This window comes from Rhipicephalus microplus, chromosome 5, assembly GCF_043290135.1.
Source record: "Rhipicephalus microplus isolate Deutch F79 chromosome 5, USDA_Rmic, whole genome shotgun sequence".
NCBI lineage: Eukaryota > Metazoa > Arthropoda > Arachnida > Ixodida > Ixodidae > Rhipicephalus > Rhipicephalus microplus.
The window spans coordinates 152,048,249-152,063,267 of NC_134704.1; the positions used below are offsets into that span (position 1 = coordinate 152,048,249).

Here is a 15,019-nt window from a genome sequence, read left to right on the forward strand (position 1 = left end):
ATGAACGCCTCATCTGCACATTGCGCTTGTCAGCTCAAAATTGTCAAACCTGGTGAGTGGCCCTTTAAGAGCTTTAAGTGTTTTCTTAAATGCAGTAAGAGATAACAATGTTTTGAAAAGGTGAGAAAGAGAATTTCACATTTTTATAGACTGTTGTCTTTCTATCATAATAATTGATTGATATTTGGGGTTTAACGTCCCAAAACCACCATATGATTATGAGAGACGCCGTAATAGAGGGCTCCGGAAATTTAGACCACCTGGGGTTCTTTAACGTGCGCCCAAATCTGAGCACACGGGCCTACAACATTTTCGCCTCCATCGGAAATGCAGCCGCCGCAACCGGGATTCGAACCCGCGCCCTGCGGGTCAGCAGCCGAGTACCCTAGCCACTAGACCCTTTCTGTCATAGTTAGGAAGTTTTAGACAGCAAGAAGTTACATATCTGAGAAAAATGAGAAGAGCTATTACTGTTCTAGAAGTGCAAAGAAGTAAAGTTGTATGTGAGATCTTTATTATTTAACCTTAGAAGCATGGTGATTACGTTGAGTGCAAATAAATCATTAGTTGTGAGCACTTTATTCTCCATGTGCATGATACTAATAGTATCATAGTGACTTAAAGCTAGAAATAATGAGCAGAAATTGATTTTTGTATATGTTGAACAGATGACGAATGACACTGATACCTGTTGCCATAGGCAGCAATACCGTTAATTATATGGCTGTGAGTAAAGGCATGATAAAGTGAAAGGAGAGCAGGAGTAGGCAGAGAGGCACAGCAAGCTAAAATGTTGCCTACAGAAGATGACAGCCAGCATTTGCACTCTATCTGTCACGCTTACCTTTTCTGCGGTTAGCACAGCTTTTCTTATAAGCACCTGTAGGGCTCCTTCATAATGCCTTGCTGCTCGCATCATGCGATCTGGTCGGTCCATCCACTTGAGACGTTCCCGCTTCAATGCCAGAGCACCTTTCTGAATTTGTCCTTCCTGCAACATAAAAGGGAACTTAAGTGCAAGTGTGCAGGTACACTGCGCAGCATGTAAAGAAATCCTAACGCCCAACCATAACAGCTGCCTCTATTTGTCTCAATTGCAAGCTTGAACCATGTAGAATATCGTCTTCCTTTGAAAAAACGAGGCTCTTTGTCTCTTTGCCACCGCTTCCTGGGAGCTGACTGCTGCTGTGTTGCCATTTCTATGATGGGCTAGACTACTAGGCATGTGCAACTAGAGATGTGAACATTCTTGGCTAAAAGAAAACACTTGGTGCGTGCCTGAATCGACAGGAGTATAAGTGATGAAGCAGTAACACAAGCAGGTCAGCATGGCCTAAGAAGTGAATAAAATGCAGGCACGGCGTACATCAAAGGGACACATTTTTGTTTTTATTTGTTTTCTATAAAAAATACAAGGTAGACATGATTATACATTCGGAGGTCCCAAAGCGAAAGCTTTCGGGGGGACCTCTTAAGAGAAAATAAATGGGGGTTACACATCTCGGCAAACAACGAGTTATGCAATTTATACAATGTGAATTACGTCAATATCAATGGAGAAAAATGATCGCAGAAAACATCTATATGATAATCACAATTATAGACAGACTGAAAAAGTAAAATAAAATAAAGTACACGTAAATTCAGACAGATAAATGTCATGTGCAACAAGTAATCTTACTTTGACTGGTCAAAGTAATGAGTAAACGCAGTAAAAATAGGCAAAATTCATACATAAGCAAAATTCAAACACTTATAAATTGGCAAAAGTAAATTAGGAAATGTTCTGTAGGGGAAAAAACGTGATAAATTTCATGCATTAAAAAGAAACGACGACTTCATCTAGGTTGACAAACTGCACTCTGAGAACTCTAATGCCATATTGTTAGGTTTGAAAGAGACTGGTAGATGTTGAAAGGAGCCGTTTATTAGGTCGCGAGGGGCAGCTCAGAAGCGGCCGACTGGTCAAAGATCCTCCTGATCCTCTTCTTCCTCTCTCGCTCTCGGCGACAAGTGCGTTCACCGTATACGCTTCTTTTTCTTCGTGCATGTACGCAACATTCCTCTCCGCGCAGACGAAGGCCGCCGGACGAGTCAGTTGAGTTGTCGTGGCGTGTACAGTTTCAGGCGGGCAACATGAACCACTTGAGTTTTGGCAGCTCGTCGACCACTCGTCGTGAGACGAGCTATTCCATAGTTGACCTCTGTGAGTCTGTCGACAATCACAAAAGGTCCATCGTAAGTGGCCAAAAACTTTTGGCATAACCCGCGCTTGCGCATCGGAGTCCACAACCACACCAGATCACCACGGCGATAAATCACTGGTCGATGGTGAATGTCATAGCGTGCCTTCGCCTTGTCTTGCGATGCCAATGTGCGCAGTAGAGCTATGCGACGCGCCTCTTCGGCGAGGCAGAGAGTCTCGGCGACAGTGACGTTGTCGTGGTCACAGAAAGGCAATATTGTGTCGATTGTGTACCGGGGCGAACGTGCATAAAGCAAAAAGAAAGGGCTATAGCCTGTAATCTCATGCTTCGCGGTGTTGAACGCGTAAGTAATGAAAGGGAGTACATCATTCCAGTTCTTGTGGTCGCAGGAGACATACATAGACAACATGTTGATAATGGTGCGGTTGGTACGCTCCGTCAGTCCATTAGTTTGGGGGTGGTATGATGTCGAGTGACGCAGGCGGGATTCACATAAAAGGAGTAGCTCCTCCACGACATCTGCTGTGAATTGTCGTCCACGATCACTGATAATCAGGCGAGGTGGACCATGTCGGAGGATGACGTACTGTAACAAAAACGACGAGACTTCACTGGCTGTTGCGGAGGGGACAGCCGCCGTCTCGCAGTAGCGTGTGTGGTAGTCGACGCAAACAATTATCCATCGGTTGCCCTTAGCCGATTTTGGGAAGGGGCCCAGAAAGTCAATGCCCACTTGTTCAAAAGGTGCACCTGGAGTAGGCATCGGCTGTAGAAGACCAGCTGGACCAGTTGATGGACGTTTGTGACGCTGACATTGCATGCAGCTTGCCACATAACTCTCAACAGACTTCTGCATACCAGGCCAATAAAAGCGCTCTTTAGTCCGGTGAAGCGTCCGCGCCTCTGTTACGGAACAGAGGCGCGGACACTGTTACGGAACAAGAATGCCTGGCGGTATTATTTGCAATTCAGCGGTTTAGGTCTTACCTGTACGGACGCCCATTCACAGTCGTAACCGACCTCACCCCCATTGGCCGCGCTGGCTAGTTTTCCGGTGGCGAAGAGGGCGGTTTGCGACGCAGCGGTGAAGGAGAACGATGAGCACGAGGTCGCGGTGGGGGCGTTAAACTCCTTTCAGATGCCGGGGAGTGGTTGCGGAAGTTGCTGGGCCAATAGTTGTCATCAGGTGGTATGTGGGCCGGCCGCCGGACACCTTGAGGCTGTTCGAAGGGTCGTGAAAAATCACATGGTTGGTGATACCGAGGAGTCACCCGACGGTTGCAAAATCGCGATATGCGGCCTGGCACACCGCAGGAATAACACACCGGCCGAGGTCGAAACGTCGGTCGCTCGTCGATGAATAGAGCGTCATCATTTGCTCTTGTGTGACGGATGTACTGGTTGGGTGCGTCGTACCGAGACGTCGGGTGTCGAGGAGGCATGCGCTGAGAGCGTGGGTCATACCGCGACGCAGGAAATCTGGTTGTCATTCTTGACTGTGGGGCTGGGCTGTACTCCACAGTTGCCGCGCTCATCGTCGGTTGCCATTGGGTCAAAGGAGGCACATCCATAGCCTCACGTGGCAGACACAACTCGCGATGGCCAGCTGTCGAACACAATATTTCTCGGTGGGACAGTTCCTCACGAACAATCTGTCGAATGGTAGAGAAAAGGTCGAGGCCAGGATTCGTGTCCACACTGGCAACAGTTGTAACGTTAGCCAGCCGACCAAACTTGGGTGCAATTCGACGCATCTTGAGCGTTTCAAACGTTCGGCAATGCTGAATGACGTCGGACACAGAAGTGAGGCTTTCTTTTCCAATTAGAAAATTATACACGTCCTCAGCAATCCCCTTGAGCAGATGCCCAACTTTGTCCTCTTCCGACATGGTAGCACAGACTACCTTGCACAGCCTTAACACTTCTTCTATGTAAGTGGTGCATGTCTCACCTGGTAGCTGTGCCCGTTGCGACAGTGTTTGCTCAGCCCGCTTCTTTCTAGCAACCGAGTCACCGAAACACGCCCTGAGCTCTTCAACAAAAAGATCCCACGTCGTGAGTGCGTCCTCGTGGTTCTCGTACCATACAAGTGCGGTGTCGGTCAGGGAGAACACTACGTTGGCTAGCATAGCGGCTGCATCCCAACCGTTAAACTTGCCCACACGTTTGTACTTGGTGAGCCAGGCGTCGACATCTTCTTCGGCTTTTCCTCCGAAGGGCGGTGGAACTCGGTAGTATGGAAGCGGGCCAGATGGTGCCGTCCTGGAAACGCCTGCTTCTTCGGGCATGTCGAAGTCACTCACGGCAGATGGTGGGAGACCGACAAATCGACGGCTTCGTCGAAGCTGTGGCAGTGATCGTTCCGTAGTTGAAGCGCTTACCCAGCACCTCCACCACTCTGTTACGTTTGAAAGAGACTGGTAGATGTTGAAAGGAGCCGTTTATTAGGTCGCGAGGGGCAGCTCAGAAACGGCCGACTGGTCAAAGATCCTCCTGATCCTCTTCTTCCTCTCTCGCTCTCGGCGACAAGTGCGTTCACCGTATACGCTTCTTTTTCTTCGTGCATGTACGCAACAATATGTTTGACTATCATAAGTTGATTACTAGTGGAGAAAATCATGGTTGAAGTTTCATTTTTAAATTTCACGCTGAAATTTTCACGAGTGACGTCAAAAATTTCAAAACGTAGTTTTCGTATTTTCATGACAGGGCTTGATGAATTTTCCTAAAACTTCATATACTAGGTCTATAGTCTACACTGTTGACAATGTACTTCATTTTTGTCAATTAAAGGGGCCCTGAAACACTTCTTTAGGTAACCATAAAATGAATTCAGTAAAAAAGCTTATTGGCTCACAATTTCAACGCTGCAAAAATTTTAAGAATCTGTCTATTATGATCCGAGTTACGAAGATTTGGTGCACGCTGCAGTCGCATTCTCTCTTCTCTCGTCCCGAAAAAAGCACAGAAGGCTGAGCAGGTAGTGAGGCATGGGCAAAGAAAAAAAAGCATCACGCGCGCTTCGTGTCCTTGAGCACATTTTTTTTTTTCTTCGACTACTCGGCTCTTTCAGTGTGATTGCACGCACACGTGTGGGAATGTCGCGGGCTCCTGCGGCGATCCCTGTAATGACCGAGCACGCCATGTTCAAATCACCCAATGGCTGATAGATGGGCTTGCTAGGTGTAATTTTTGGGCATATTGCGTGATTTGTTGCGAGAAGACAAAGCAATGTTCAGCTGACTGATAATTTATTGTGAATTCCAGGACGCGTGCTGCGCTATAATATTTGACTCGCCCATTCTCTGGAGCCTCTACAACCGATTGGCAGCATTTTCTCACCATGTTAAAAAATGTTGCAGGGCCCCTTTAAAGCTATGTTGCACCCAGTGGATGTCTTCAAAATCTATGACCCCACGGTGTTCGGTGCGGGAATTTCAAGGTGGCGCCTCCACTCGTGCTTTCATTTCGTGCGTTTTCTTGCTTACCAAGCTTCATGTCGCTATAAGAGTGGCATTTTCAGGATTGTGAAATCGTACTTATACACGAAAAATCGTTCTGCTCTTTAGTGTCTCTTTAGGCAAAGGGCTGGTGGACCAGTGTTCGTCAAAGTGCATCTCAGGAAGGGCTGGCTCACCACTAAAAATTGTCGGAAATATACTGTGCGGATAGAATACATGTCGCCATAGTTCGGCAAAGTCATTCATGAGCCGTCTCACTCAGACTCAAATCCAGCCATGAGCCTGCGTGAGTTAAAGCAGGTTACATATTGGTGACCTGGAATCCAAGTAAGTCCAATCGATAAAAAATTCAGTGACTCGGAGTTCGGAAGAGTTTAGTTGAGGAAAATTTTATTGAGTCTGAGTGAGGACCAAGTGCAAAATATATTTCTTCAGAGAATCTGAGGGGGCTCCATGTTTTTTTTCCACCCTATGGTCCTACCTACACAACTTCAGCACTACCGGGCCTCATGCCGGCTCAGGTTTTTACCCTCACGTCTACAATCTTCCACACATTAGCGTTCATACACCTGTTCAATATTTATAGATCAGAGTTGCAATTCGTAGAAGAAGGGGTGTCTGAACCTATACCCCGCAAACATTTTTACTGGAAGTTCTAGATAAAAATACCACAAGTGATCTGTGCCTTTCAACAGAAATGCCCTTACTGGGTTGCAACTACTAATAACAAGTATTTGATCAAAAGATGCTGAGTAGAGCACTGATTTGACGAAATATTGGTGTTAAAGAGCAATGAAATCATGGTTGAAAAAGCTACTTACACGCTTACAGACTCATGAGTCGACTCACTCAGACTCAGATTGAGCATGAGTCATGAGTCAGCATGAGACTCAGATTGAGCATGAGATTGAGCATAGTTTGGTGAGCTCAGTGAGGCCAGTTGAGAAAAATGTTAGCGAGTCTGAGCCCGAGTGTGCCTGGTTGAGGTAAATTTTGGCGAGTCCTGGGGAGCCCTAAGGGGTAAATATATTTCACGAGTGATTTTTAGTGAGCTCCACATCTTTTGTCTGTGTACTTCACACTCTCTTTTTTTTGCGTTATACGCAAGTTTTTATTCTAAAACAGCCAAATTCAAAAAGTGAAGCTGGACTAAATTTGATGGTAACATAAAGTGGCAAGCACACCTATGTGACAGTCATTTGAAATTGATCGATCCCTATTTGTAATGTGGCCTCAAAGCAGTAGTTTCAAATAACAAATGAGCCAAGAGCTGCATCTCCATGAATCGAAGTCAGCCAGATCTCTTTAAGGAACCCTGATAGCGAAAGCTTTGTGCGCGACTTTTTTACAATAATTTGAAGCTTTGTGTATGGTAATCTTGAAATTGAATCGTAAGTGTTCAAGCATATTATATAGATAATGCTAGCTTCGTTAATTCAGAACAATTTTGCATCAGCTTGAAATGCCTGCCTACATACCATAACACACTAGCGCCCTACAGCAGGAGAGCACCTGAGACCACATGCGCTCAAGCTTCGGTGACGCCAAATGTGCTGTTTCCAAATTGGGGGACTCGTGGCCGGTGAAGAATGAAATGATGTGGGTGCTTCTCAGCATGACCCCCTCAGAAAAAAGAAAGCATTCCTGGTAGAAGAAGCTAAAAACATTTTGCGAGCAGCCTGATAACAGAGCGAGAGGAGTGACGAACAATAGTTCTTGCCGGCCACCAGTTGGGGTATTTATTGTGCACTCTGAAAATGTTCTCTGACCTCAAAAATACTTGCCTCACTCGTGGAACGTCATGCAGGGCCTCCGTTTACGCCAAACTAGAGTTGTCAATAGGGGCTTATAACTTAGATCAGCACTCACCCTTACTCTACAACCAAATTGAAACACATTATAGGCAATGCTGGTCACTGATGATTGGTCAGAAGTGCTGCATGAAGATCTTTCAAACAACACAAGCATTTCAGCACAAGAGCGTTGCAGGGCCCCTGTAATGTGCACCTAAATCTAAGTACACCTGCCCCTAGCATTTTAATCTCCACCGAAAATGCCGTCAATCATTGTTAGGTCATTTTATGAAGACAGCGCTAGACGCCAGCTTCTTTGTTCTGACATGTGCAACGAACTTACAAACGAACATGTAAGTAAATGACATTGTCGTATTGTCACTTTGCATTTGAAATTGCATTTTTACTTTATTGAATTTTTATGTACTACAACCAAATAATTTTTTTTGGTAAGGAGGAGAAATATTTTGGCATTATTGAACGGTGTAAGAAATAATGGAATAGGATATCACTTTAAAGGGTGTAAGAAATAATGAAATAGGATATCACTTTAAAGGGTGTAAGAAATAATGGAATAGGATATCAGTTTAAAGGGGTCCTGAACCGCATTTGAAAGTTGTCATGTAATGGTGTTTAATGTTAATGACCTGGTATCGAAGTTCATTCCCACACCAATCTATTGCCGCAAAAATTTCTCAAATATGTCAAGAACAACCGGCAATTTCTCGCACGTTTTCTACTCTCCTCCAGACTGGAACACTGGAAGCCGCACAGGGAGGGATGGCACAGTGGAAAGTAGTTCTGCCAGTGTGCCTCATGACCTTGAGTGTGCGCGAAGAAACACGATTGACCGTTCTCATTGCGATTCCAGTGTGCAAGCGTGACTCATTGTGTAATGTTAGCAGACAATGAAGCGCCAGCATATGGCAGCACTCTGTGACAAGGATCGCATCTGATCCAAACGCTGCTCTTGGTGTATGTCTCCTATTAGCCATTTTTGCCATGCTATCTGCTGTTCGACATAAGAACAGCAGGCGCGGCGCCTCACCTGAGAGAGTAAAGGCCTCAGTAACGAGCAGGGCTTAAGGAAAGATGCGAGTCTGACAAGGCAGGTTTTTTTTCAAAATTATATATTCTTTGTTTTTATTTGCTTTCAAAAGTTTGGTTTTTTAACTTTAATGACAAAAAAACTCAAGCTTGTAATTAAACTCAAAGTAGGTTATAATCACTTTTAAAGAGCACAGGGTGGCCAATAAAAACTAAAAAGAGTTCATTGTCTAGAGTCTTCTAGAAATTGTAAACTGGCTACTTGCCTTTACACTTCGCATGAGTTCACTAAGCCACATGCTCAAAATAACAATGATTGCCAAGCTCTCGTGATGGACGAAATCATTTAAAAAGACATATCTTTGCCGAAATGGTGAGCTTTGACTTATACCTTTAAAATGCATTTTTCTCAAGATAACTTTTTTGGGCAACTTCTTGAGTTTAGACATCATGTTTTTAATACTTTTGATAGACAGATTAGGATAAAATTTTGCCACATATTTCTTAACATGTGAGAAGTGCAAGCATCTAATTTAAAACGTGGTATCACTTGTACAATTATTTCGAACCTAAAGCAAGCAGTTAATGTGGGCTGAGGGTTTTGAGAATTCCACCATAACAAGTTTTATAGCCTATTAAAATGTCTTATACACACTTCCTTGATAGTTATTTGCATTCTACAGTTATTTTTGTGGAGCAATACGAGCTATTAATGGCTTAAAGCCATAAAAGTTTACAAGGCATAGAAAGTTTGTCCAAAATGCGCTATACCTTAGACATTCTCATGGGACAAAACGAAAACTGTGCAACTTACAGTAAAACTAATTACATATTTGAAATCAGCATACAAGCATATGTATACAGCAAAAAAATTCATTGCCCTAAGCTACAGATCAACAAAACCTTTTTTTTTTTTTTTTCGTATCACATCTCCCCTTGAAGTCAGGGGGGCCCGACCCTTTCTCTTACAAGTAGGGGCTCCCCTCCCAACCCCGGGCATGGAGGAAGAAACATTTAGGAGGTGCAACTCTGCTCCTTGAGGTGACCAGATAATGTCACACTGCCAGAGTGGTAATTCATACTGGCAATCTCTTGCGCCAGAAAAGGGAATTGACACCATTTCGGTTTCCAGACGAACCGACAAACCGGTCGCGCAAATTGCTCACGTTCCACCGCAGTCACAGAGCAGCAACGCGGAGGGCGTTCAGCCGCACTCAGGATCAGCCGGTAGCGTTTATTTCTTTTTTTTTTTCATGGTTGCGGTGCAAAGCCGCAAGGTGCCAGCAACTGAAATGTCTCTGTGGGAGTATGTTATTTTTGTATTTTTTGTGATGCCATCGGAACGCCTGCGGATGCCCGTTCTAACAGGAGTTTCACCTCCTAAATATTTCTTCCTCTGTCCCACCGGGCAATCGAACTGTAGCTGTGAGGCACCAGTACAATGAGCGTTGAAGTGGACTTTTTTTTTAAAGGTGTGCTTTGTGAGAAAAAAATTATAACCCTTGAGCTTTCTCAATAATGATTAAATCACCATTATCTGTTTCATGGTGTGCCAGTAACAGCGAAAAAAAAAAAAGAAAAAAAAAACTCACGTATTGTCGTACAGCATAACAAATTTCCCTGAGATATTGCTTACCATGGATCACCACGCTCTTTTAACTAAGTTTCTTTGCACAGCATAGTGTTTCAACGTGAGCCTAAAAGTATACCTGCTCGTAAATTTGTGAAGGTTCACCTAGCTTTTTTAGGTTACCAGCCAATTTTTGAATTGTTAGTAGTTCATTACAGGTGTTGTATAATATAAAATACACCGGTATTTCGCCTACTTTTTTTTTTAGGCAAGTTGGCAAGAAGCCATATATCACTGCTGCGCCAGAGGTCCTCCGTTCAGATATCCAATGTTATTTGTGTTGAACTCTATATTTACCCCTTAACATCTACTGTTACTTTGAAAAATCATTTCCAGAATGCCAATTTTTGGTGCTGCTTGATAGAATTGGTGCATCAATAAATAAATGCCTGAAATAAACTTTGGGTATGGTGCGTGCATGTGTGCATTTGTGTGTGGGTGTGTGCGTCACAAGCTGTGAGGGCTCCTCCTTCAATCAAGGTGTACTTGTACCATGGCAACTTCGCCCACTGCTTCTAAATTCTTCAGCCGTGCATAACTCCAAGATTTGGCTGAGCTGTACATGGTGGTGACTGCTTTCTGCAGTATGTGCTTTTTCACCAAGCCCAAGGGGTGGTTCATGATTCCTCTGAAGTTTTGTGTTAACAATTCTCATGAAAGCAAACACAACTCGCGCATATGTATTTGAGAAGGTGGAACATGTGGCTTTTCTACTGCCAGGGGGAGCTCCTACTCTGACTAGCCTGACATTCGGAAGTTCATTTCTGGAGGGTTCACGTATAGTTACAACACCCCACAGCTGGCTGTGCCCCGAGAGCCTTCATTGGAAACGTGAGCGTCACATGGATGATGGTGTCCAAATCTGAAAAACTGAGCGATCACGCCAGAACGACAAAGTGACACGTCGCGCGAATGTCCTGTTTCGTTGCTTATAGCATCAGTCGTCGCTGTCGCGTGAACTTTGGCACCTATGGAAAGGCCAAACCCCATAACCACGAGAATGATCACAAAAGTGAGGAGCAACGCTATGAGTAAATGAACAGGACATGTTGCCTGGTCTTTTTCACACGATTGTTCGGTTTTTCAGTTTTGGAAACCATCACACATCTATACTGCACAACAAGCTTCAGCAATGAAAGCAGAATGCAGCTGTACTCTCCCACCTCCAGCAACTCAAAAGCACGCATCCAGGTCTTGTTGCCTCCAGGACCGCTTCGCAAGCCTCCGGAATTTCCAGCCATTGCACCCAAAAAGTCCGCAATGCACGAAAACGCTCTCGACGCTACGGCAGGATCCATGCCACCCTCTTGTCCTTCAGCAACTACATGACAATAAGAGTTGCTTAAGCACTTGTGTAATAAATCGGTGACATTACTTCATTTCTAAGTTAGACTGCTGAGGACACATACATGAACAGGCACAAATGTAGACATTTTGCGCAAACTTTTACAAAGGCTTGTCGTACATATGTAAGCAATTATAATTTCATAACAAAACAAGATGCACTCATAAAGCTGCGGTTAAAAAAAAACCATGAAGTAAAATCAAAATGATACCACCATAATAGCAAATACACAGTGAAAGAACAAATCTTTGCAAATTTAAGCCTTAAGCTAATAATTTTAATATAACACTAGTGGAAATAACCTACCTTTTAAAGCATATATTGGCAGGCAATGTGTGAAGATCGAAACAAGAAAACATTATTATTCCTTTTTGTTATTTTTTGTTACATATACACATCTGAACATTACGAGCTTTTTTTGAACACCTTGTTACATTCTGAGCATTGCGAAATAATAACTAGTTTTTGGTCTAGTAGGTTAATAGCTCCTGTGCATTTGCTTTAGTTTATTGATTGATATGTGGGCATCCCAAAACCACCATATGATTACGAAAGACGCCGTAGTGGAGGGTTTCGAAAATTCCGACCACCTAGAGTTCTTTAAATGAACACCAAAGTCAAATAACAATTTATGTCAGAGTGAAAGCTTAATGTATGACATCTAAAACGACAATCAAGAGACATCAAGAGACGTAATAAAGTGCTGCTTGTTCATTTCTTATTGATTTATGGAAAAAGAACCGCCAAATATTACTACGTGGAGTAACATGAGTGGTTAAATAATTCCATTTTCGCCTGGGTAAACTGGGCATGTCGTGCCATCTAGTGCGGCCCAGTTGAACCAAGCTTGCCTGCAATCGTGAAGACCATGGCTAAACATTGTTCCATGGCCGTTGTTGCTGCTATAATGATGATGATGTATGATGTTTTGTGGCGCAAGGGCCATTTCACGGCCAAAGAGCGCCAGTTCAACTTACTAAAAATATGGACAATGATTGTGATAAGCGGCTGTATAAGGGCCATAAAATTCCTCGCATTAAGGCGGGTAAGAACATACAAGTAATAAAATCATGACCATGCCGTGAAAGGTGTGTGTGGTGTGAATAGATGACAAAAGTTGGTGATAATAAAAGACGATGGTGGATATATATGGCATTAGCACAGGTGCCTCACTCGTTCATACCCTTGCGTCCAAGGGCCGTGAGGCAAGTGCTTTCTTGTGTAGCCACCGCAGCAAAAACCTCTCTGGAGAGATCATGCTACGGAATGCCTGGGTATATGATATGAAAATTATGAATTTCTTTTAAAAATGCTAACAATGATTTATGACTAAAAAGCGGTTCCCTACCAACGAACATTGCAGGGTGTAAAGGTATATGTTGTTGGTAGGGTAATGGAAAATGCTGTTTTCTTAGTGTTTGCAAGTGTTTGCACTGAATTAACATGTGAAGGACTGTTAATGCTTTACCACATCTGTCACACAATGGTGGATCGTCACCAGACAAAAGATAAGAGTGTGTCGCGTATGTGTTGATTGATTGATGTGTGGGGTTTAACGTCCCAAAACCACTATATGATTATGGGAGACACCATAATGGAGGGCTCCGGAAATTTAGACCACCTGGGGTTCTTTAACGTGCACCCAAATCTGAGCACACGGGCCTACAACATTTCTGCCTCCATCAGAAATGCAGCCGCCGCCGGGATTCGAACCCGCGCCCTGCGGGTCAGCAGCCGAGTACCTCAGCCACTAGACCACCGCGGCGGGGCGTGTGTCGCGTATGTGTGTCCTATCCTGAGTCTCGTTAGTATTACCTCTGTATGACGCGATTTCGATACGGGCAGCCAATGACCAAGGTGTGGCTTAATAACGTGTAGTTTGTTTTGTGTGTGTGTATCCCACTTGCTCTGCCAGTATACCCCGAGGTTTCGTTTGAGAGACGGCTTAAGATCAAGGGCCGGGATTGATATGGGTGTAGGGGCAGTGCTTTTGTGGACGGAGGCAGCGAGCTGATCCGCCCTCACGTTGTCTTGAATCTCACGGTGCCCTGGCACCCAGCACACTGCAACATGTTGTTTGAGTGTGTAGAGTGTGCACAAAATGGAGTAAAGTGAGACAAGGACTGGGTTTTTCTGTTTTTCAAGAGTGTGCAGAGCCGTTACCACACTGAGGGAGTCCGTATAAATTACTGCTTTTTGTATTTGTAATTGCTTGATAAGTTTAGCCGCCACAAGTATCGCATAAGCTTCCGCTGTGAAGATACTTGTGCCTGGATGTAGAGGGCCAGCATCCGAAAAGGATGGGCCGACATCAGCGTAGCACACAGAGGAGTTAGACTTGGAGGCATCTGTAAAGAACTCAGGACACGTGTATTTGTGTTGAAGTTCCAGGAAGTATGTTCGGATATGGGCAATAGGCACATGTTTTGTAACTTCTAGAAAAGACACATCGCAGTTTATAGTCTGCCATTGCCACTGTGGCAGGTATGCTACAGGAATCATTAAACTGTGTTCAAGTGAGACTCCAGTTTTCTCAGCTAGACTCTTCAGGCGAACTGAGAAGGGCTGCCTCATCGAAGGCCTGTTTTGAAACAGAATTGAGCTCGACAAATCGTTAATAGTAGAGTATGAGGGGTGCTTCTTGTCTGCTTTCACCTTAAGGAAATAAACAAAGGACATGTAAGTTCTCTGCAGATGAAGCGACCACTCATTTGACTCAACATAAAGGCTTTCTACGGGGCTGGTGCGAAAAGCACCCGTAGAAAGGCGGATGCCCAAATGGTGCACGGGGTCCAGCATCTTCAAAGCACTTTGAGTCGCAGACTGATAAACAACGGCCCCATAATCTAAGCGGGTGCGAATGAGGCTTCTATATAGGTTCATGAGACATTGCCTGTCACTACCCCACCTAGTACGTGACAACACCTTTAAAACAATCATGGCTTTTAAACATTTTGTTTTTAGATACTTGATGTGTGGTACGAAGGTCAACTTGTTGTCCAAGATTAATCCTAAGAATTTATGCTCCGTATTAACAGACAGACGTTGACCGTTCAGTTCAATGTCGGGTTCTGAGTGCATGCCTCTCTTTCGGGAGAACAAGACACACGTGCTTTTTTGTGGGTTCAGTCGGAATCCGTTTTCCTCTGCCCATTTGGAGACCTTGTTTAAACCTAACTGAAGCTGCTGCTCACACATTGCCAGATTGCAAGATCTAAAGCCAAGCTGGACGTCATTGACATATGTACAATAAAACATATTGCGAGGAATGGACAAGCGCAAGGAATTCATTTTGATGAGAAAAAGTGTGCAGCTAAGTACACCACCTTGTGGCACGCCTGTTTCCTGGACAAATAATTGGGAAAGAACCGTGCCCACTCAGACACAGAATGTCTGGTTTGACAGGTGATTTTCGATTATGTGAAACATTCTTCCGCGCACGCCAAGGTGGGACAGGTCTCTTAGAATTCCAAAACGCCATGTTGTATCATAAGCCTTTTTGATATCGAGGAATACAGAGAGAAAATATTGTTTAT

General features: G+C 44.2%; 1 protein-coding gene across 1 annotated transcript in view; it reads right to left on the reverse strand.

The window, feature by feature from the left end:
* LOC119174164 (L-fucose kinase-like) overlaps positions 1–15,019 on the reverse strand; it is a 131,316-nt gene that overhangs the window by 24,143 nt on the left and 92,154 nt on the right. Inside the window, exons 16-17 of the mRNA XM_037424986.2 lie at positions 11,302–11,459; positions 845–991 (exon numbers count right to left, since the gene is read on the reverse strand). Coding sequence (XP_037280883.2) covers positions 845–991; positions 11,302–11,459 — 305 coding nt within the window. The remainder of the gene's footprint in view (positions 1–844; positions 992–11,301; positions 11,460–15,019) is intronic.